At 41.1% G+C, this 23,060-nt stretch overlaps 1 protein-coding gene and 1 pseudogene across 1 annotated transcript; both read left to right on the top strand.

The window, feature by feature from the left end:
* The first annotated feature begins 1,498 nt into the window (after positions 1–1,498).
* On the top strand, positions 1,499–2,378 carry LOC135714295 (chymotrypsin-2-like). Its single transcript, XM_065237631.1, has 2 exons — positions 1,499–1,736; positions 1,802–2,378. The coding sequence occupies exons 1-2, from the start codon at positions 1,540–1,542 to the stop codon at positions 2,340–2,342; spliced, it is 738 nt and encodes a 245-aa protein (XP_065093703.1). The 5' UTR covers positions 1,499–1,539; the 3' UTR covers positions 2,343–2,378.
* A 10,679-nt stretch (positions 2,379–13,057) lies between these two features.
* LOC135714320 (uncharacterized) lies at positions 13,058–13,739 on the top strand (annotated as a pseudogene).
* Positions 13,740–23,060: the final 9,321 nt, after the last annotated feature.

Here is a 23,060-nt window from a genome sequence, read left to right as displayed (position 1 = left end):
ATTCTGTTTTATTTCTGAGCGAGTTTGAAACACGAATGGAACTCTGTTTCAAATTTCTTTGGATGTGTTGAAGATGTTTCGAAGAGCTCCACAAAAAAAAACGGAGGACTTCATAGAGAACAGTAAAGTTTATGGAACTTGATGATTACAAACATGTTTTAAAACTGTGCGTTGCGCTGATCGTGTTGCAGTTTTATTTTTGACAGTTTCAAATTATAGAATTGACGAGTAGTTTGAAACAATTTTGAAACTCAGCATTGCGAACGGCCTAAATAAATCGTGTTTCAAATCCGCTCAGAATAGTCGAGCAGTTGCCAACACGGCGAATGAGAACGACTCAAATTTGAGTTTAGTTCACTCATAATCGCCAAAAGTGCAGGAACTCAGCGATGAGTTAATTTGCCTCATATTTTCCCAGGTTTTTCCAGGATTTTCCAGGGAAAAATTCCCGAATTTGAGAAAGGTAAAGATTGGATTCACTCAGTCTATTGGTACTACTCCGAGACTGAATAAAATTTTCGTCAATTTCCTCATTTTCCGGCAGATTTTTTAGGTTTTCTACAGGAAACCATGAGACAAATTTTACTCATCGCTGAGCTCCTGCACTTTTGGCGATTATGAGTGAACTAAACTCAAATTTGAGTCGTTCTCATTCGCCGTGAATATATTCGAGTACTAGAATAATGAAACTGCCACTCAGCATTGCAAGGGGTGTGTTTGTGTTCTAATTTCAAATTGAAACAGTCCATATAAAATACAACAGCATTGCGAACGTCCTAATGATCATTGTGTTCCGAAAACCAGAATCTTTCCATAGATTGCAGATGTTTTCCTTCCATCGGACAATGCACTGCCATTACGGCCCATGTTTTGGTTAGCACTAATCCACCGCAGTGCAGTCGTTCATCTTTGAGTAGTGCCACCTGATATGGGAACTGTTTCTTTTCGGCAAAATGGCCATCTACGTGATCCATACGCGGTAGATAGCTGCTGTTGACATAGAAATAGTATCGCAAAAACCACTGACCACATCGTGGGGGGTATGCACTCGAACGGTTGGAAACAGTTTATGTAACCTGAGTCAAAATTGGTACTTGAAAACTGTTGATATTTATCTAAGAACTCACGCAATTTGTTGTCCGAGACACTTAAAGCGCTTGGTTTCATTACGTAATACTTGTCATGAAATGAAGAGGCAAACAATGCTGAAGCAGATCGTAAACATAGACTTAATTCACTTTGACTGTAAACATTCTACTTGCAACTTGACTTAAGTCTTACGAGACATCGTCGTAACAGGTAGCGTTGACAAAAAAAAAAGGAATACAGTTTTATCAGTACATCGAGTTGTCAAAAGGGTAAGGAATTAGTTTTTCAAGTGCCCCTAGAGATATCTCAGATTTACTGAATCGATTGAAGAATTGAGTATAAATACAAGGTCCTGAGTGGAGTAAAGTCATCAGTCGATGCAGTAGCAGTAGTGAACAAACTACACAGTTTTACAAATATCAAGTGATCAATAGTCAAAACTAAAGAACAATGAAGGTGTTCGTCTTGTTGGTAGCCGCTTTCGTTGGCTGTGCTCAGGCCGTCGTTGATGGAGAGTTCGCCGAGAAGGGCCAGTTCCCGTATCAGGTGGCGCTGACCCACAAGGGAAAGCTGCACTGCGGAGGCGTGCTGGTCCATGAGCGATTCGTGCTGACTGCTGCGCACTGCTTCTTCGATGGAGAGACGCAGTGAGTTTTTGCTATGATTGGGTTTGGTAGGGATTTGTAGCTAAAAGATTTGTTTGAATCTGCAGGTATCCAGAAAAAGCTTTCCGTGTCTTCTTCGGTAGCGAACGGTTGATGATGGGTGGACAGTTCCGTAATGTCAAGACCTTCTACGTCCATGAAGAGTTTGACCATCAAACCTTCAAGTACGATCTGGCTCTGATTGAACTGAGCAAACCAGCTCAATTCAGTGATTATGTTGAGTTCGTGACTGTCAATGGAACGCCATTCGCTTTCGATGATTCGGTCACCTTCACTGGTTTTGGACGTACGTCGGAAGAGGGGAACACCAGCTACAAACTCAAGTACAACACGTTTACCGCTTTCACTACCGAAGAGTGCAAGAACTACCTGGGAGATGCCTTCTACGAGGGAGCCCTGTGCTTCCACAACCAGGAAGGTCACAGCGGTGCCTGTTTCGGCGATTACGGAGGTCCAGCTGTGTTCGAAAACTCTGTGGTCGGTGTTGCCAGCTATACCTTCGGTGGAGCTTGCGGAGGAGAACAACCTGACGTGTTCGTCGATGTTGGTTTCTTCCACGATTGGGTCGAGGAAAAACTCAGTGCTTAGATATTTTCCAAAGTTCTACTGTTTACTAATCGAATTTTAGACATAAATCTGTACTCAATCGGTTGAACAAATAAAATACGAATAAGGTTATTGTAGAATTGTAATACTTCTTGCATTCTTACTCGAATTACTAATTCATATGATGACAATCGTTTTACTTTTACTAGGTTGAAATTTCAAGGAGCTATCTATATACATACCGGTATGAACCGAATACCAGGCAGAAATTAAGTTGGATATTTAACTAATTGTTAAATATTACGACTACTTTGTAACATAACTAACAATGTCATGTGTGATGATTCAAAACGATACAAAAAAATATTCTTGCAATTTTGAGCTTGGTAGGCAGTGATAAGCCATTTTTAAAAGCGACCGGATTTATGGACTAAGTGTTCGAATTCCGAGTCAGTACGATATTTTGTCTTCATAATGTTATCTATATTTTATGATCTGCAAATAATAAACAACTGTGCCTATTCACTGGTTGAAGAAAATTTTGTGTCAGATCGCTAGATGATCGAGTTAACAAATACAAATTCTTTAGAAGTCTGTACAAACGCCATTTGCTGAGAAAATTTAGATCTTTTAAATGGAACATAAAAAGTTCCTACTCATGGATTAACAACTGAAAATCCCTTCTTAGCATCAGTGAAACTCTTGCGTTTTGACACAAGCCGTCAATTTTGCTGACTAGCTCTGGGAAAATCATGGTCATCCTATTCCTATTCCATTATTGGATGTGTTCAAATAACCGGATTCACTGCGTCCTAGCAAGAAGTACGGTCGACTTGTTTCGCGCTCCGTTGTTTTGGAAGTTTTCTCGGTATTCGCTTGATATAAATTATCAGTTTTTTTCTCACTAAGTGACTCCTGGCATAGTTCCCGGTAAATTGATCGAAAAGTGAGTTTTTTTTTTAGTACAAAGTGCCATTTTCGGAACGATTAATCCGTGCTATTGGTATTTCGCAAACCAATTTGGGCATCATCGTTGCGTGGTCACGCATACGCGCTCGCGCATACCCGCTCACGTATCATCATCATCGAGTGTGAGCACCCGTTTCTACATCTACATCGTTCATCAATCATCGTGCGCCTGTGTGCGCTGAGTACCGAGCCTCGATCAAGTGCACCACAACGAAGGTCATCCACGCAGCGCGTCTCTTCCAGCCATCTGTGTAAACGCCTACACATATAACGCTCGGTGGTAGTAGTATAGGATTATCAGATAAGTTTTTGTTTTTTCCTTGTTTCTTTTCCTCCCCCATTAGTTAAATTTTCATTTTGTATTTCTGTGTTTGTAGTGTTTTCTGTGTATTGTGTCTTTGCGTTCAGTGGGAGAGCGTTTTGCGCTCCCACTAGTTGAACAAAATGGATGTTTTGTCAGAAGACGACATGGATGACCATTCATCTCAGAATAATGATGATGTCATCCCTGGTTCGTCGTCTCAGTCTGTCAATGGGCAGGATGAGAAAAGCACCAGATTGCGGGCCTACCCGAATGACTCGACTGGCCCATGGGTTGTCTATTTTCAGCCCAAAAACAAACCCTTGAATGTTGTTCAGATATCTGATGATCTGACAAAGCGATTCTCTGCCGTGACCGAAATAACGAAGGTTAGGCACAACAAACTTCGTGTGACCGTCGCTAACCTGAAACAGGCCAATGAAATTGCTGTTTCCCAGTTTTTCACACTGGAATATAGGGTGTACATTCCAGCTTCTGATGTGGAGATCCAAGGCGTGGTCACTGAGGCGAGCCTGAACCCCGAGATACTGGAGAAGCAAGCGGTTGGCCGATTCAAGAACCCCTTGCTTCCTCCGGTAAAGATACTGGCCGTTCATAGAATGAAGTCAGTATCGCTCAGCGAGGGTAAAAAGAGTTTTACCCCCACAGACTCGTTTCGGGTGACCTTTTCTGGATCTGCCCTTCCTCAATACATCGAGCTGGGAAAACTTCGTCTTCCTGTGCGGTTGTTTGTACCTCGGGTCATGAACTGCCAGAATTGTAAGCGGTTGGGACATACGGCCTCCCACTGCGGCAACAAGGCACGCTGCTCCACATGCGGGGAGAAGCATGAGGATGGCGCCTGCGCAGCTACTGCACCAAAATGCGTGTACTGCAACGGAACTCCTCCTCATGCTCTCTCGTCGTGCCCGGCGTACAAACAGCTCGGGGACAAAATGCAACGCTCCCTTAAGGAACGTTCCAGGCGGTCTTTTGCAGAAATGCTTAAGACAGCCAAGCCATCGACCAACGAAACAAATCCCTTCGCTCTTTTGTCAGATGACGAGTCTGGCTCTGACTTGGCTGAGGAGGGAGTTTCTTTCAGTTTTCCGGAAGGTTCTGCCCGGAAACGAAAACGCATCCGTTCGCGGAAAGTTGCAGATCAAGAACCCCAAATCAGCTTGCCCAAATCAAGGAGTGGTGGAAAAAAGGAGACTTCTACTCCTCCTGGATTCCGCAGAACTGATTATACCCAGGATTTTCCACCTCTTCCGGCGACATCCAAAACCCCTGATGCCCCAATTTTAAGAACAGAAACCCCTTCTTCATCTGGGCTGTTCTCATTTGATGACATTGTGGACGGTATTCTCAAATACCTCAACATTTCTGATCCTCTGAAAAGCATTGTCCTCACATTGCTTCCCACTGTGAAATCCTTCTTGAAGCAATTGACTTCAAAATGGCCCCTTCTTGCAGCTATCATCTCCTTCGATGGATAATTTTCCAAACGAGGTCGGGGATTTGATCACTGTTCTACAGTGGAATTGTCGAAGTCTTATTCCGAAATTAGATTCGTTCAAGTATTTAGTCCATAACAATAATTGCGATGCATTTGCCCTCTGTGAAACATGGCTCTCTTCAGAAATTGATCTCCCTTTTTACGATTTTAACATTATTCGATTGGATCGTGAGGATTCACGTGGAGGAGGGGTACTTTTGGGGATCAAAAAGTGCCATTCCTTCTATAGAGTGAATCTTCCCGAATTCCCCGGTATTGAAGTTGTCGCATGTCAGGCTACCATTAAAGGTAAGAGCCTTTGTATTGCTTCTGTATATATTGCTCCTAGAGTCTCTGTTAATCGCAAACAACTTTTCGACATATGTGCGGTACTTCCCGCTCCATGGTTGATCATGGGAGATTTTAACTCCCACGGTACAGGCTGGGGGGAACTGTACGATGATAACCGTTCTACTTTGATTTATGATCTCTGCGACAACTTCAACATGACAATACTTAACAATGGAGAAGTAACACGTTTGGCTGGTCCATCCTCGAATGGTAGCAGATTAGACCTCACCTTTTGCTCCAATTCACTATCGTTGGATTGCACTTGGCATGTAATCCAGGATCCGCACGGTAGTGATCATCTGCCGATCAAAATTTCGATTGCCAGTGGGTTCAACTCGTCAGAATCCGTTAACGTCGCGTATGATCTAACCCGTAACATCGATTGGACTAAGTTCCAATCCGCGATAGACGATACAGTATCGTCAGTGGAAGAGCTTCCGCCGTTGGAGGAATATAATTTCCTCTCTAATCTCATCGTCGACAGCGCACTTCAAGCTCAAACACGACCGGTGCCGCGATCGTCTATTCGTAAGAAAACACCATCGCTCTGGTGGGATCAACAATGCACGGAGGTTTACCGTAAAAAGTCCGACGCGTTTAAACTTTTTCGGAAACGCGGAACACGCGAGCATTTCGACGCATACACATCTCTTGAACGCGAACTCAAGAGCCTCATCAAGGCCAAAAAACGGGGTTACTGGCGGCAGTTTGTAGACGGATTGTCGCGCGAAACGTCTATGAATACGCTTTGGAGTACGGCGCGAAGAATGCGTAACCGGTCTACTAACAACGAAAGCGAGGAATGTTCGGATCAATGGATTCTTAAATTTGCGCGAAAAGTGTGTCCGGATTCCGTGCCGTCGCAGTTGATTCCTCGCGAAACCGCGAATTCGGTAGACGACATCAGTCAGCCTTTTTCAATGGTGGAACTTTCACTCGCTCTCCTTTCGTGTGGCAATTCTGCCCCGGGATCTGATAGAATCAAGTTCAACTTGCTGAAAAACCTCCCAGACGTCGCTAAGAGGCGCATGTTGAACTTGTACAATCAGTTCTTGGAGCTCAATATTGTTCCCGACGATTGGAGACGAGTGAGGGTGATAGCCATTAAAAAGCCTGATAAACCCGCGTCGGATCACAATTCGTATCGGCCCATCGCGATGCTGTCATGTATTCGGAAATTGATGGAGAAAATGATCCTTTTTCGTCTCGACAAATGGGTTGAGACGAACCACCTTCTTTCAGATACTCAATTTGGTTTCCGTAGGGGTAAGGGAACGAACGACTGTCTCGCGTTGCTTTCCTCGGAAATTCAGTTGGCTTTTGCTAAGAAAGAGCAAATGGCTTCTGTGTTCTTGGATATCAAGGGGGCTTTTGATTCAGTATCCGTTGAAGTTCTTTCAGAGAAACTCCACGCTTGTGGATTGTCTCCATTAATGAATAATTTTTTGTACAATTTGCTGTCAGAAAAACATATGAGCTTTTCTCATGGAAACTCTACAGCTTTTCGATTTAGCTACATGGGTCTCCCCCAAGGCTCATGTTTAAGCCCCCTTTTGTACAATTTCTACGTTAGAGAAATTGACAATTGTCTTAGTGACAATTGCACGTTGAGACAACTTGCAGATGATGGCGTAGTGTCTATCACAGGGCCAAAAGAGGTTGACCTGCAAGGACCCTTACAGGATACCTTGGACAATTTGTCTACTTGGGCTATTCAGCTAGGTATCGAATTCTCCACGGAGAAAACTGAGTTGGTCGTTTTTTCTAGGAAGCATAGCCCAGCACAACCGAAGCTTCAACTTTTGGGTAAACCGATCACTCATTCCATGTCTTTTAAATATCTCGGGGTCTGGTTCGATTCCAAATGCACCTGGAGATCCCACATTGAGTATCTGAGACGAAAATGCCAACTAAGGATCAATTTCCTTCGATCAATTACCGGAACGTGGTGGGGAGCCCATCCACAAGATCTTCTGACGTTGTACCGGACAACGATTTTATCGGTTTTAGAGTACGGTAGTTTTTGCTTCCAGTCGGCAGCTAAAACGCACATCATCAAGCTGGAACGGATCCAGTATCGTTGTCTTCGTATCGCGTTAGGATGCATGCACTCGACTCATACTATGAGTCTCGAAGTGCTGGCGGGCATGTTGCCACTATCCGTCCGTTTTTCAGAGTTATCTCTGAGGCTCCTCACCCGTTGCGAAGTAATGAACCCACTGGTGATCGAAAATTTTGAGAAGCTTCTGGAGCTAAATCCTCAAACATGTTTTATGACTTTGTACTACCTATATTTAACACAGGATGTCAGCCCTTCAAGAAATATTCCCAATCGTGTAATATTCTCCGATTTCGGCAATTCAGTGAATTTTGATTTATCTATGACGCAGGAAATCCGCGGAATTCCAGAGCATCATCGTTCTATGATTGCTCCGTCATTATACGCTGCAAAGTTTGGCCATGTTGATTCTGCAAGAACGTTTTTCACAGATGGATCTCTAATAGAGGAGTCCGCTGGTTTTGGTGTATTTAATGAATTTCATAGCGCCTCTCGAAAACTTGAAGCTCCTTGTTCTGTGTATGTGGCTGAACTGGCAGCAATTCACTACACTTTGGAAACTATTGCTTCACTTCTTCCAGACCACTACTTTATTTTTACGGATAGTCTCAGTTCTGTCGAGGCTATCCGTTCCATTAGGCCGGTAAAGCACTTCTCGTATTTTCTCTTGAAAATACGAGAACTGCTTAGTACTTTATCCGTGCGCTCTTTCATCATCACCTTCGCGTGGGTCCCTTCGCATTGCTCAATTTTGGGCAATGAGAAGGCGGATTCACTTGCGAAGGTGGGCGCTATGGAAGGCGACATTTATGATCGACAGATCGCCTATAGTGAATTTTTCTCTATTTATCGTCAGCAGTCGCTCGTTAGCTGGCAACATCAATGGAGTGAAGGGAGCTTGGGACGATGGCTACATTCAATTATCCCTAAGGTGTCGAAGTTTGCATGGTTCAAAGGGTTGGACTTGAGTCGAGACTTCATACGCGTGATGTCTCGTCTCATGTCCAATCACTATTGTCTAAACGCTCACTTGTTCCGTGTGGGGTTGGGAGACAGCAATCTCTGTGAATGTGGACAAGGTTACCAGGACGCTGATCACATCCTTTGGTCTTGTGCGGAGTATCGTGGAGTCAGATCACATTTTTATGATTCCCTTCGGGCTCGAGGTAGACAACCTAATGTTCCAGTTCGGGATATTTTGGCTAGACGCGATCTGGAGTTTATGAAACTCATATATGTTTACTTTAAGGATATTAACCTTAGATTGTAAGTTTGATTAACCTTGTGTTTAGTTTGTATTTTGTACGTGTGGGTTTTTTTTTCAATGTTTGTTTTCAAGATGAATAGAAATAATTTCATGCTTTAGGATTAATTAAATAGTTGTATCGTAAACCACATTTCAAACCTCCTTCTTCCCTTTTCCCATCCAAAAAATTGTAAATCTCCACTAACCTCGAGACAACCGCGAGTACTCGGTCCAGTTCCTTTAACTTTAAATTTAAGACAGTAATAATGTATAACGCAAAGAATAACTCGGCTCTGTAAAGTTTATTCGATTGAGCCTGTACAAATAAAGTAATTATATAAAAAAAAAATAACCGGATTAGCTACTTGCAATGTTACAGATCTCAACCTACCTATCAACCACGAATTCAAACTTATCTTTCTCTTATATTGGGGCATCCGCCTTTACCATCTATTTGCATCGCCACTCTAGCGGTGAATAGCTGCAGTAATTTTCACCCCTCATTCAAAATATTGATTCTGCTTTTTCCCGCAGTGATGTCTAAAGGCGTTGTCGAAAACAAACGGCCGTTGAAGCCAACGCAAATTTGAGATCCGTTTACTCAACTTCGCAAATGTGCACACTGAAAACCAAACTAGTGAGTGAGTCACTTTTACTCATTCGTATGCAGATGTTTCTAAAAGTGTAGACTACTTATGCGCTGAGTGACCATACGACTCCATACGAATGAGTCAAAGTGACTCACTCTCTGAGCTGGTTTCGTTCTCAGTGCACTAAAGTCATTTATAGACTGAATAATTTGTCCTCGATTTTCCGCAAAATATGAAGAACATTGAAGTCTAATCAGTCGATGAATATACCTACGCTGAGTAAAATTTTCTCGATTATTTTCCTAAGTGAAGATGCACTTTAAATGTTTGTTTACGTTTCATAAGGCACCAGCTTTGGTCCTCCTCCCCCTTGCAGCATATTTTCTACATTGCTGATCACCCTAAAATGCTACGTCATTTATGTATCTTCCCTAATCACTCAAATAATTGAGGAAAAACGAATTCAATTTCGCTCGGTCTACGAGCGGCCTATGTTTTTGCGAATATAAGTTGGATTCAACGGCCGTGTGTAAAAGCAACAAGCAGTGGCGCAATACGCACATGTATGCCTGTAAGATAGAAACGGTTGCCCTCGGTTCTATCGTTAAGTGGTTCCATTTCAAATGACGATTTTTTGTTTTTAAATTTTTGCAAAGCAAGCTATTTCGAATCTTGTTTAGAGAAGCGTGGATTTTCCATTCGCGGCCGGTAACTTAGATGAATCTACAGCTGTTCTTAATAACGCTTTAAAAACGTGTACCAATGAAATAGTTGAGCAAAAGTTTGTTTCATTGAAAAACTCGAACAGCTGGTACAATTTGGATTTTTTGCGTCTTAAACGGAAAACGGACAAATGGTTCAAAAAGTTTTGTAGATCAAATAATGAAAATCATTAGAGTAGGTACTCATTCGCGCGTAATAAGTATTCACAACCGATAAAGAAAACTCGTTGTGAATATGTTCAAAGGAAGATTGATCAGTAGCAAAACAACAGCAAAGAGTTATGGAAAATTTTGTAATCTTTATTAAAACCTAGTAATTGCAATCCGCGGTCCATAACGGTTAGAACAGTCAGAACAAGTAATTGCATCTAAATTTAATGATTATTTTGTCAACAGTGTTTCATTGATTAATCAATCCATTTAATTGGTCGATGAACCCGACGAAATAAAACAGCCAGTTAATAGTTGATGTTTCACGACGCCTGAGCGGGGCAAGGATGAACCCAAGGATGCCTGTGAAAGACGCGACTGGACAGTTGCTCACCAACCCCACTGACCAGTTGAAACGTTGGTTTGAGCACTTTGAACAACTTCTCGAAGTTTTAACGGTCAACCAACCATCTCGATCCACCAAGGGTGAGGCGCGTTACACGCGTCAACACTAAAGCTCCATTATTGCAGGAGATAGAAGCAGCCATCCGAAGTATGAAGTCCAACAAAGCCCCGGGGGTCGATCGCATATCAGCAGAGATTTTCAAAGCTGACCCCATGCTATCCTCACAAATGTTGCATCAACTATTCGTCAATATCTGGGACACCGCGACTTTCCCGGCCGACTGGATGCAGGGCGTTTTGGTTAAAGTCCCCAAGAAGGGGGATCCAACTGTATGCAACAACTGGCGAGGCATCATGTTACTGTGTAAAGTTATCCTCATTCAGATACAGGAGAAGATCGACGCGACTCTCCGACGACAGCAGGCAGGATTCCGTGCTGGAAGATCCTGTGTGGACCATATTTTCACGCTCCGCATCATCTTGGAGCAGGTCAATAAGTTCCAAGAGTCCCTGTTCTTGGTATTCATTGACTACGAAAAAGCTTTCGACCGACTAAACCACGGGGCGCTCTGAGACGCAAGGGAGTCCCTGATAAGATCGTCAACCTCATCGAAGCGCAGTACGAGGCATTCTCATCCAGAGTGTAGCACAACGGAGCTTTGTCTGACCCGATTCGGATAATCGCGGGTGTGAGCCAAGGATGTATATTATCACTGCTACTGTTCCTCATCGTAATCGACGAGATCATGGTTGGAGCTGTTGACCGTGTACCGAACCGTGGATTGCTGTGGCAGCCTATTACCATGGATGATCTCAACGACTTCGATTTGGCTGATGATGTTGCGTTATTAGCACAACGGCACTCTGACATGCAGAGTAAGCTCAACGACCTTGTGGAACGCACAGGTCAAGGCCAAAGCTAGTAATCGCCCAGGATGGAAATCTTTCACAAAAGCCCTTTGCACCCCTGGAGGTGCGTAGGATCGTTAAGTAAGTTAATAGTAGTTGTAGATTTAAAGGTTTTCACCCAATTACATTAGATGAACTTAGAGTTATTTGTTTTTCATTACGAAAATCGGCTGGAGTTGATAATTTTAATGCTAGAGTTATTCAAAATTGCTTTCATGTCATTGGCCACATCTTGCTGGACCTTATTAATGAATCATTGCAAACTGGATATGTGCCACAAATATGCAAGGGGGGCGACCCCGGCGTAGTTGTTAGCATCCATACCTCTCACGCCAAAGTCACGAGTTCAAATCTCACCCCCGGACAAGTCACGAATGACCCAAGAGCGTTAAAGTGACTATAATAAATAAAAAAAAAAAAAAAAAACAAAAACAAATATGGAAGGAATCCTTAGTGGTTCCTATTCAAAAAGTTGCAGGAACGATTAAAGCCGAAGAGTTTCATTTCATCACCATGTTGCACACAACTGCAACAAAATGCAATTTTAGAACTTTTTGTTAAAGGCCAGCTGTTGGAGTATTTAAATAGTAATAGTTTGTTGATATCAGAACAATCGGGATATCGGGAAGGTCATTCTTGTGAAACCGCGTTGAATTTGGTATTAGCGAAGTGGAAAAATAACTTGGAGTGTAAAGATACGATTGTTGCTGTTTTTTTTTTTGGATCTAAAACGCGCTTTTTAAACAATTTCTAGGCCCTTATTGTTAAGATCAATCAAGCGCTTTGGAATAACGAGTGCTGCATATAAATGTTTTAAAAGCTATTTGTCTGACAGAACTCAACGGACTGTTTTAATGATTCTGTTTCCAGCCCCGTGGAGAATAACCTTGGAGTGCCCCAGGGAAGTGTATTAGGGCCCCTGTTATTTATTATGTATATTAATGCCATGAGACGTGTTTTACGATTTTGCGACATTAATCTTTTTGCAGATGATACTGTGTTATTTGTTGCAGCTAAGGATTTAGATGATGCCGTTTTACACTTGAATGAAGATTTGCGTTCTCTAAGTAGATGGTTGAAGGATAAGCAGTTGAAATTGAATACAAGTAAAACTAAATGTATGGTAATTACGCGGAATCGAGAAAATGAGAACGTCTCTGTTGTAATTCATGATGAGACTATTGATCGCGTTCGGGAGATTAAATATCTTGGCGTAATTATTGATGACAAACTTAAGTACAACTCTCACATTGACAATGTCATCAAAAAAATTACCAAGAAGTATGGAATTCTGAGTCGACTGAAAAAGGATTTAACTATTGCTAGTAAAATACAGCTATAAAAATCAATCATCTCTCCTCATCTAGACTTTTGCCATTCCATTATATGTTTGGCCAATGCAACACAAATCCAGTATTTTAAGAGCGTGAATGGCGGCTGACGGGTGGCACCCAATGGTGGGTAGCTTTTGAGTTTGACGTTTGGCTTGTGCCGTTTGACAGATGCCCTTCTATCACTATGTTTGTTGACAAACATTACTTAAAATAAACAAACACCATGTTATCTTTAAAAACAAGCACATTATCGAGTGAAGGTCTAGAACGGTATAAAGAAAAGATTGCAGTTGTTGGTGGGAAAGATCCATACACTTTCACATACGACGCTAAGGTGCTGCCTTTATCCGTGGATTATGATATGGTTTTGGTCTATCTGCTAAATACGTTATCATTTCGTACCGGAGAACCAGTAAGCAACCATAAATCACTAGAAGCTGCCAAAAGTTTTGAGAGAGGATTCGTGAAAGAAGTGCAAGTGGAAATATTTTCTCGATGTTTGGAAAGGTAACAAGGCATTTAAAGGCGTTAATTCTATTGGACTAATATTTACTATGTTTTGCAGGTTATACATAGCATGAGACTTAATGATCCACCAGCCGAATGTTGGATATTAATACAAGCTGTTAAGTCAGCCGACAAAGAGCCTGGAGAGATTCACTCAGCTAATTGTGATTGTACTGCAGGTGCTGGAGAAACATGCTCACATGTTGCAGCAGTACTGTACGCTTTGTTTTACGCAAGAGAAACTTGTTTAGATAAAAGGTAAAAAAAAACTACAAGATGGTCCTCTAATTAAAGTTCTCCGGTAACAATAATTATATTAACAGATTTCTGTAACTGAACTCCCCGCCTATTGGAGTCAGCCAGCCAGCGCAGTAGAAAATTTGTATAAACCTGTTTAAGAAATTAACTTCGGACGAAATTTACTCTCTTCATTAAGGTAAGGAAAAATTAAATTTTCTGGAAAATCAATTCAGAAAAAGCATCTAAGTTTTTGAAGCAGTGCTAGTTCCAAAAATACTCACTAATTATATTACGTTACCGAAAGCAGATGAATTAAATGAAACTAATTAGCTGAGTACTGCGAACTAACTCAAAATGCTTGTCATCTGGGAGCCGAGTCAAACTGTCAAACGGGAGCCAAACATTCAAAAGAGCTCAGAAGTCACGTTGGTAGTTACTGTTTGAACCACAAGTAAAGGTGTTGCCTCCTACTGAAAACAAATTAAGAATTATAATTATGAAACTGTCGAAAAATCAACCTTAGTAGGCGCATAATGTAAATCATCGAGATACTCGAAAAAGTGTTTTTATTTGATACTAATAATGTAAAAACTAGGTTGCTGCAACAAGAATGTAATCAAACTTTATAAAAGTCATGTGAGCTTTGTGGGCAGGTGCACTCCCATCACCATGTATAAGTTATTTCTGGAGCAGAGGAGGAGGAGCAAAGAGTTCATTTGACAGCATGTATATACAATTTCGTGAGCTGTTTCAGCAAAACAATTTGAAACTTCGGAAGATTTTCAAGGTGTTTTCTAGCTCACTTGAAAAATAGAATCGGCTGAGTTCGCAGTTCTCAGCTAATTAGTGCACTATGTCCTATTACCTTGTCATATTAAAATTGTAACTCAAAAATAAATAAAATGTCTACGATGTGTCAGCGACCATATATTTATTAAACAAACTTTATAGTTTGCATTCACTTAATGATAGATGGGCAAAGGTTAACCAAAGCACAGCATACTGTTACAGCCATATCCAAAACGTTGATACCGTTATGTTTGTGATTCATCATGGTAATTATAACAGGGCCTTTGAGTATAGTGTATTTTCCCCGTAGTGCTCCTATGGAACGCTCAACTTCATTTCTCACTGAGGCCAAAGCTCTTGTTCGCTCAACAGCAGCTGAGCTAAGCTGTCGCTTTCTAGTGGAAGAATCTGGTACCCTCAGAGCAGCACTTTTATCGTGCACCCATTTTTGTTTTGAAAAACTCCGATCTGCGAGAATCAAATCATCCGGTTGAAATAGTTATGAAATAGTGCCAAATGGTGTAATCAAAATTTTCGTTTTGTAGTGATTTTTGTAATTTGAATACATTTTCAGCATGGCATCTTTAGTGCTAGACTTTTCTGAGAAAATCTCAAAGCAATTAATAACTGAAGTTATGCTCCTTGAAAACACATTTATAAACATTAGAGTAGTATAATAATCCAACAGCTCTCTATCAAGCCACTTTACAAGCCCTTGTAGCTGCTTGTACAATGAGTACAATCCTGAATAAAAATATTTACTTGCTGTAGCTGTTGAAACATTAAAGAGATAACCTATCGTCATAAAACACAAATTCAATCTTAGGCGGATAAGAACCATAATAAAAACTTGTTCTTTGCTTAGGACCTGTGATGAAACCAAAATTCCTGCATGGACAAAGTCGTATAAAATCTTGAGTGTAGTGAAATTTGGAAGACCAGTAAAGTAGCGAGCTTTTGCATCGTTTCCATCAAAAGTACTTAAATCAAAGCACACAGTTTGCTGCCGCTTCTTCTTTCCCAATGCAAGTTCAGTCGCTCTATCTCGGCATCTCTGTTTGCTATCTGCTGTTCTAATGTCTCGTTGCTATCTGCTGAATCCATGTCCTTGACATCATACTGTGTATGTATATTCATGTTTCCCTCGTTGATGTATTGAGCAGCGTACATTTGACATATTTCCAGGTGTTCCAGGTTTGCAGTATCTTGCGTGCTAACTTCCATATCATCATCCAACCATTCCTCAGTCGTATAATCAAAATCCGCATCATCCTCCAACCACGCTTCCAACATTGTATCCAACACTTCTTCTTTTTTCTTCTTCTTCATAAACTGCATCTTTTTGTGTATCGTCGTTGTTTTCATTACCGCTCACGTTCCATTCTAGAAGCACCGAGTTGCTCAGGACTGTACATTGAAGGTCAAATCATCTTCTTTGCAACGAACTTTGCAACGTTCAGCAACACTTACAGAATTCAAAAGACACACACGTTAAAACTGTCTTTTGAACAGTTATCCAGTTTTTTTTTATGAATTGACTAATTGTGTATCTTGACAACATTATCTCTAACGGATTATTTATATGGATAGCTGTCATAACGACCTTTTAAAAATTATTGTAGCACAGCAAAAACTATTTCTGTTCACCACGATGGTGATGATGGATTTTTAATATTTGATTTAATAGTAGATTAATTAAAACGAAGTAGTCTACAAAGGTTTGAGCCTCGCGCACGTATTACGTATATAGAGGACTGAATTTAACATTTGATAAAAAAAATGCAATTTTGAAGCTTATTTGGAAGATACCTTGAGTTAGTAGTAAGTTTTCTGAGCATGTTTCTTTGTGAGCATTCCTGACATTGCTGAAAATTATGCATCAGATTGCGGGGTTGCTAGTGTATATGATACTTTGTTGATTGTTCATTAACTCTTGATTGCTTGTAATACTTATGAATATTTTAGGTGGACAAAAAGGTGAACTAAGAGGTGGACGCCTGAGCTTTTCCACATTTATATCGCTGTGAAGCAACTGTAAACTCTACAGGGAATTTATATCTGTAGCTGTAAAAAGTTCGATTTTGTTTGCAAACCTGGTTAAATAGTCATATTTAATTATCTTACAGATAAATAGTCCAGCTCAAAGCTGTGTAGGGGTAAGAGGTGGGGCAATCATCATCATCATCATCCACCTTTAACGTTCAAGTCGAATCATAAAATCAGTAATTTCTCAAAATTACTGAACAAAAATTACCGTCTATATTTTTTCCCTGCAACAACTTTGTCTAAGACGCCATTTTGATAAGAAGTGACATTTTCGTGCTACAATTTATTGAAAAATTACAGAGACGCTTTAAAAAAAAAAAAAAAACATCCGTAATGGCCGATTTTTTGTAAAAATGTGAATGGTTGCCCATAACACACATAACATGAGGATAGAGTTTCTTCACCTTTAAGCGTTGACCCCCGTCATGGTCTTGGTATGCCAGAACTTCTGTCAGAATCTCGAATCTCTCCGCTGGGTAAGGATTTTTTTTTTTTGTAGCACTGATCTACCACAGTGCAGTGCCACTTGATGGTGAACTGCTTCTATTCAGCAAAATGGCACTACCGTATGCGTGATAATGTTTGCACCATCGTACAAATAATGTTCCCGTTTCACCTGTGCATACAATGCCTTGGTTTTCTTTGCATGCACATAACCTATAGCTCATACCGTAGTAGGCTGTGTATAAAAGAAAATGATTTACTTAGTTTGACAGTTGCACCATGACGAAGTGGCAGCGTATTCGTGATTTGTCCCACGCGCAAATGTCGCAAAAAGACATTTAAATCGCCGTGGGAGTGTCCCGGTGAACCGTCAAAAGGGTTTTAGAGCGAGAAAAGAAACGACAACTATCCGCGAAGGTGGCCACAGGTCATCCGAGGTCAGCTCGAGTTCCGAGGGTTATCGCTGCTATCAAAAGGAAGATTCGGGTGAATCCAGTGCGTTCAATAAGGAAAATGGCAAAGGAACACGGGATCAGTGACTTTACGGCACGGAATCTTGAACGTGAAAATCCGGTAATCCTGTTCACCGACGAGAGCATGTTTACCGTCGATCCCGTATCAAATTCCAGAACCGACCGGTATATTAGTTCTCTTCCGGTAAAAGACGTGGCCGACGAGCACAAGAACGTGTATCTGACCAAGCATCCTGCTAGCGTTATGGTGTTTGGATTGGTGGCTTCCGATGGCAAAAAAATGGACCCGGTGTTCATTCCAGAAGGCGACAAGGTCAACACGAAGGTCTACATCGGGATTTTAAGTAAGTATGTTTTTTCCGTGGATCAAAAAACAGTACGGTCCGAAGCCAAATGTTGTATTTCAACAAAATGGGGCTCCGTGCCACACCTCGAACCGTACTCAGAAGTGGTTGCAGGAACATCTTCCGTTCTGGGCGAAGGATATGTGACCGCTATCCAGCTTAATCCGCTGGATTACTCAATATGGCGTGTCATGAAGGCCAAGGCCTGTTCTAAACGCCACCCGAGTACAGCAAGCCTCAGACAAACATAGACCCGTACCTGGAGAGAAATGGATCCAGACTACATTATTAGAACCTGCCGTGCATTCCGGAAGCATGTGGAGGCCGTTATTGCAGCAAGTGGGAACACATAGTTTAATACTCTGAGAAACATCCCCCCTTTGAATAAATAAAAAAAAAACTCGAAAACGAAATTTTCGAGCATTTTTTTAATTTTGACGTTGCTCAATGGTGCAAACATTATCACACATACGGTACACGTGATCCATATGCAGTGAAAATCTGCTGTTGGTATAGAAGTAGCACCGCTATCACTGACCACATCATGGGGCACATGCACGATTGGAGACTGAGTAAAAATTGGCTCCATCGAGTGTTTTTAAAACTGATTTGAAATCGTTTCCACTTGATTGTGGACACTAGAAACTGGTGTTGTTAATCAATTTGCCATTTAAAACACTTAAGACTTTTCGAGACGACTGGCAGTCTAGGCGCTTTATGTTATTATCTAATCCAAGTTGGAGATAGCAGCTACTTACTAATGTGTGCTTAAGTAACGGAAAATGGCAACGCATTTGGCCAATTTCATTAAATCCTAAGCCGATCGAAATCTATCATCTGCTCACTTTCAACCTTGGTACCGTCATTGGCACCACACTGTGCCTCAAGAACCTTTTCAGTGCCCATTGTTAGTTATAAAATTACAATGTTTTCTCTCCAGCACAATGAGCGCAAATAATGGGTTAGCGGATCAGCGCTACCCACCAAGTCCCGTATGTTTGATCCTTCATAATTACTATTTAAAACTCAATATATCCTTCAAGTGCCTACCTCTCTCGCTCACTCAAGTACATACGCAGTTCCGAACCGGTAAAAAGATAATTACATTTTTCTCAATACACATCCCAAATAAACGAACCGTCGCTTCGCCGGAGGCTAGACTAAATTCTATCAAATTTAGCAGAATGTTAAAAACGAGCACACGGACACAATATCAAGTTCGGGCTGCTTGTTTGCTGACATATCGGTAAGAGGTGTTCTTATGCATTCTCCATGCGTGATCTCAAGTTCGGGGCCCACCCGCTGAGACATTGAGAAGCAAGCGGCAGCCCCAGTCTGTCTTGGCATATAGTTTGCAAAACCGAAATCTTGTGCCGTGGTGTAAACAAGCACCGCTCGTACAAAAGCTAAACCGAATTTAATTGTGAAAACAGAAATACATAGGTAGGCATTCTCGAGTGTTTATGATCGGATCAGCCGGTGGAAATTTGTCGCAAGGGATCAACGGCACGAAGTGTATGAATGAACCGATTGGTGGTGGTAATAAACTGTTTCTCTTTTCCAAGGTTAGGACGGGAGAATTGGGGAGAGTTACAGGGCTAGACGAAGTAGAAACCAACTGAAAAACGCATTTGTGAATCGATGTGGATGCGAAGCAGCCTAAAAGTGTGTTAGATAAAACATGTTGTGTTTGGATCAAATTTAATCTTAACAATTTTGCAAGGGTTGCATGGCAATAACTAAGAACATTTGTCATTCTTAAACTGAAATTGTTTCATGGATTTTATACATTCAATTAAATGAAAGCACCGTAAACCGGATAACCGGGGTCACGAATTTCAGAAATATTTTAAACCAGTACCGGTGCACAGGCAACTAAACGTAGTAGATTTGAATAATTTTTGTTCGGAAATTTGAAAATATTGCTTTGGGGGGAAGTTGATCAAAAGTTTGATTTTTATGACTTGTTGCAATAGTGTTTCCACTTATTTTATTATCACTTTGACTTACTGAATGTCTGCAAAATGTGAGTTGGTGTGATTACAGCTAAGAAATATCATTCTTATGTTTGAAAAATATGTTTATTATGAACTATAAGTGTGGGAATAAAAAGTAAGTCCAAATTGATGTAAAATTACCTTTCCATAGTAAAACTTCAAAAAAAAAACGAGCACGATTGCACATAGGGACTTTTTTTTAAAGACATTTAATTCAATATCTCAAAATGCCGCTGAGGTTACTGATACTCGCATCGTATGACTCAAAAGCGCATACCGTCTCCGAACGCGTTTGGAATAACGAAAGCAAAGCATACATTCCTGAACGAACCGAACGATGCCATTAACGCGAGTCATTGTTAGTGACCTGTGTGCAGCGTTGCCAGGTCATTTTTAGAAAAATCTGGAACGGGTAAAATATAAAATCTGGAAACAATCTCCAAAAATACCTCTTTTTAACATAATGCTATTGAAATCAAAGTGATGTTCCAATCTCCCTTAAAAATAGGTCAGTATGATCACCTGGAATTTTTTTTAAGTACTAGAATGGTAAAATAAAATAAATAAAGCAAATAACTTGTAAGCATTGTTAAAATCATCCAAAAGTTGAAAAGTATTGACACGGTGTGCCCAAAAAGTTCAAATATCCATTTCGCAGCATTTCAAAAATTGAGTTAAATGTGGGTAACAAACAGCAGAAAATATGGTTAGAATTGTTTTTTAAACTGTAACTTTTTTTAAAAAAGAATGAGAAGCAAAGAATCAAGGAAATTTGATGGGATTGATTTTTTGAACTAATAGTCGATTTAGTCCTTACTATTTCATGCAGTACTAGAGGTGGGCAAAATAGCTCATCTGGCTGAGCGGATCAGACCCGTCCAGCTGATTCAAGGGAGTCAATTCTTTTGAACTCTTTAGCTCACCTTTAAATTATAGAAATTTTTACACAAATTTCACACGCGATGATATGATCGACATCGTGTTACACGATGTTACGCCTTTTTTTCTAGCTATCTAATCCAGTCTACATACAGATTTTATTTCTGATGTTAATTCTTCAGCAGATTTGCTCTCACTATTCTCGGCTTCAGCTACAGATCATCACCTCAGATCTGGAGATGGGCTCCCAAGCTGTTCTTTAGACCCGATTCATTCAAGTCAGCTGATGACCCGTGGTTCGTTTTTTGGAACCGCAGCTCATCAACTCACTGATATCATAAGTCTAATGGTGTATTCAGATCAGAGCGTGCATTAGCGAAGTGGAGCTCTCTCTATTCTCGGCTTCAGCTCTAGATCATCAGCTCAGATCCGGATCCGGAGCAGAATCGTGAAGAATCAAGAGAGAAAAAGATCCGAAGAGCTGGACTGGTCCCACAGCTGTCATCTCACTGAATCATTCGAGCCGATGATTCGGATCCGGAGATAAGCTGCTGAGCTGGAGAGCTGCATTTAGCTTTTCGGTTATTAGCTTTTGTGTGGATCTTCCGCTCCCCCAGATAATGATGGGAGGAGAGGTGAGTGCACATATGCTGGACGAATAACATCAGCAATAAGAGTTGGGTACGTAAATACATTGGATAATACCAGTAAAAATTTAACATCGTGTAACACATGTACATATCAAGCGAACATTGCATTAGGTCCTAAGTAACATTGACAGATTCTCTTCGTCGACTTTCTCTTTGTATCCCCATGGCCATGTTAAGACATTTCCATGTATTTTCAGCACACAGATCGACAGTCCTTTGGATTCTCTTCGTCAATTTTCTCTTTGAAATAAATACTACAAATTTGATACGCTTACAAATAAAAAACGGAAAGAGTTAAGATAATTGATGATTGATCAATTAAAAGAACTAAATGTTCACATTCGTTCCGGCCGCTAGCGGTCCTACATCCAGCTTCCGTTCATGCCCCTAGGCACAGACCCTTCTACTTTTTTTTTTATTTTAAACTAACCGAAAGGGTCCAGGTGTGGGAGCTGCCTCCCTGGCGTCGGTAGAATTGGTGCTCAGCACGGAAAACAAGATCGACGAAAAACAAATCAAGGAAAAAAAAACAAGAAAAATCTTCCTTTTTTCTATAGTATTTTTTTTCAAAAATTAAAATAGGGGAAGTGTACCAGTATTGGCCATTGGTTCCTATTTTAGACACACCTCAGAAAACGGATTAAATTACAATATTCGTGCATTTTATGGTTGAAATGTTTATGTACACCGATGAATATTTTTTTTTTCTTTGGTTTGTTTTTTTTTCCGTCGATCTTGTTTTCCGTGCTGAGCACCAATGCTACCGACGTGCCAGGAAGGCAGCTCTTACACCTGGACCCTACCTATCGACCCATCAACTCATGTACCGGGGACCAACGGCTTTACTTCCTATCCGAAGATGGTGTGATCAGAGATGTTATGCCTCAGAACATCCCGGCAGCGCCGACTGGGATTGAAGCCAGGCCTGCTGGGGTGAGAGGTAATCACGCTTACCACTACACCATCGGCGCCGTTTCACCGATGAATATGATTTGTATTATCTGCTATAAGCCTCGCCGCAGTCTTAGTGAGTGCCGCACAAGCGAAATGGAACGTTCCATTGCACGGTCCTACACATGTAACTGGGAGTTCACTCATAGCAATAGACTGCTCGCATACATTACACACATCCATTTTACCAAAATAAACGCTATCACTGTTAGCAGCAGACATATACAGGGGAGGAGAACACAAAATAAAATTTTACCGCCACAGCTCACTATACAGAAGCAATAGCGCGCCGGGGGAAAAATACAAAATTAAACAAAAACAAGTTGCTAGGCAACCTTTCGTCTACTTATCCTGTTGAAAAAACACAACGGGCACGAAGAAAATGCGATCTTTATCAAATCTAAATCGGAAGCAAGTATGCATTATGGCTCTCCTTTATGCTAATGGAAAGCCATGATATGATTTACCACCAGAAGTGCCAGATGAGGATCCAACGTTGGTACTATGAAAATACGGAAAAGTGAAGCTAGTCAACCGAGCAAAAATTTCCTGTTGCATTGGGCCTCGATATGTTCACAAGAGTGCGAGGTGTTTACATGGACGTGGAAAAGGAGATTCCCTCCTCACTTAATTTCCTCAATCGGAAGGGGAACATATTCTATTCGGGAAACAAGGACAGACGCTTTCTATGTAAGGTGGAGCGACACTGGATGAATTCCTGTCCCAAGCCGAAGGCTGGGAAACAGCAGCTGCAGCTTGGTAAAACAACTGGATTTGATCAAGAATTAGGACGAAGAAAAACGTGACGAAAGAGGCAGCAGTACGTACGTATGCATCGTTGGATAGCAGGAGCCAGGAAACAGAGGCAGTAAAAATGGACGTGGTGACCCCGGAGACTACAGTCCA

The sequence above is a fragment of the Ochlerotatus camptorhynchus genome, unplaced genomic scaffold (genome assembly GCF_037179485.1).
Source record: "Ochlerotatus camptorhynchus isolate MF236.1 unplaced genomic scaffold, CSIRO-AGI_Acam_v1.1 ptg000639l, whole genome shotgun sequence".
Classification (NCBI taxonomy): Eukaryota; Metazoa; Arthropoda; class Insecta; order Diptera; family Culicidae; genus Ochlerotatus; species Ochlerotatus camptorhynchus.
Note: the sequence above shows the minus strand (reverse complement) of the source record. Positions and strands in the feature narration are given on the sequence as shown.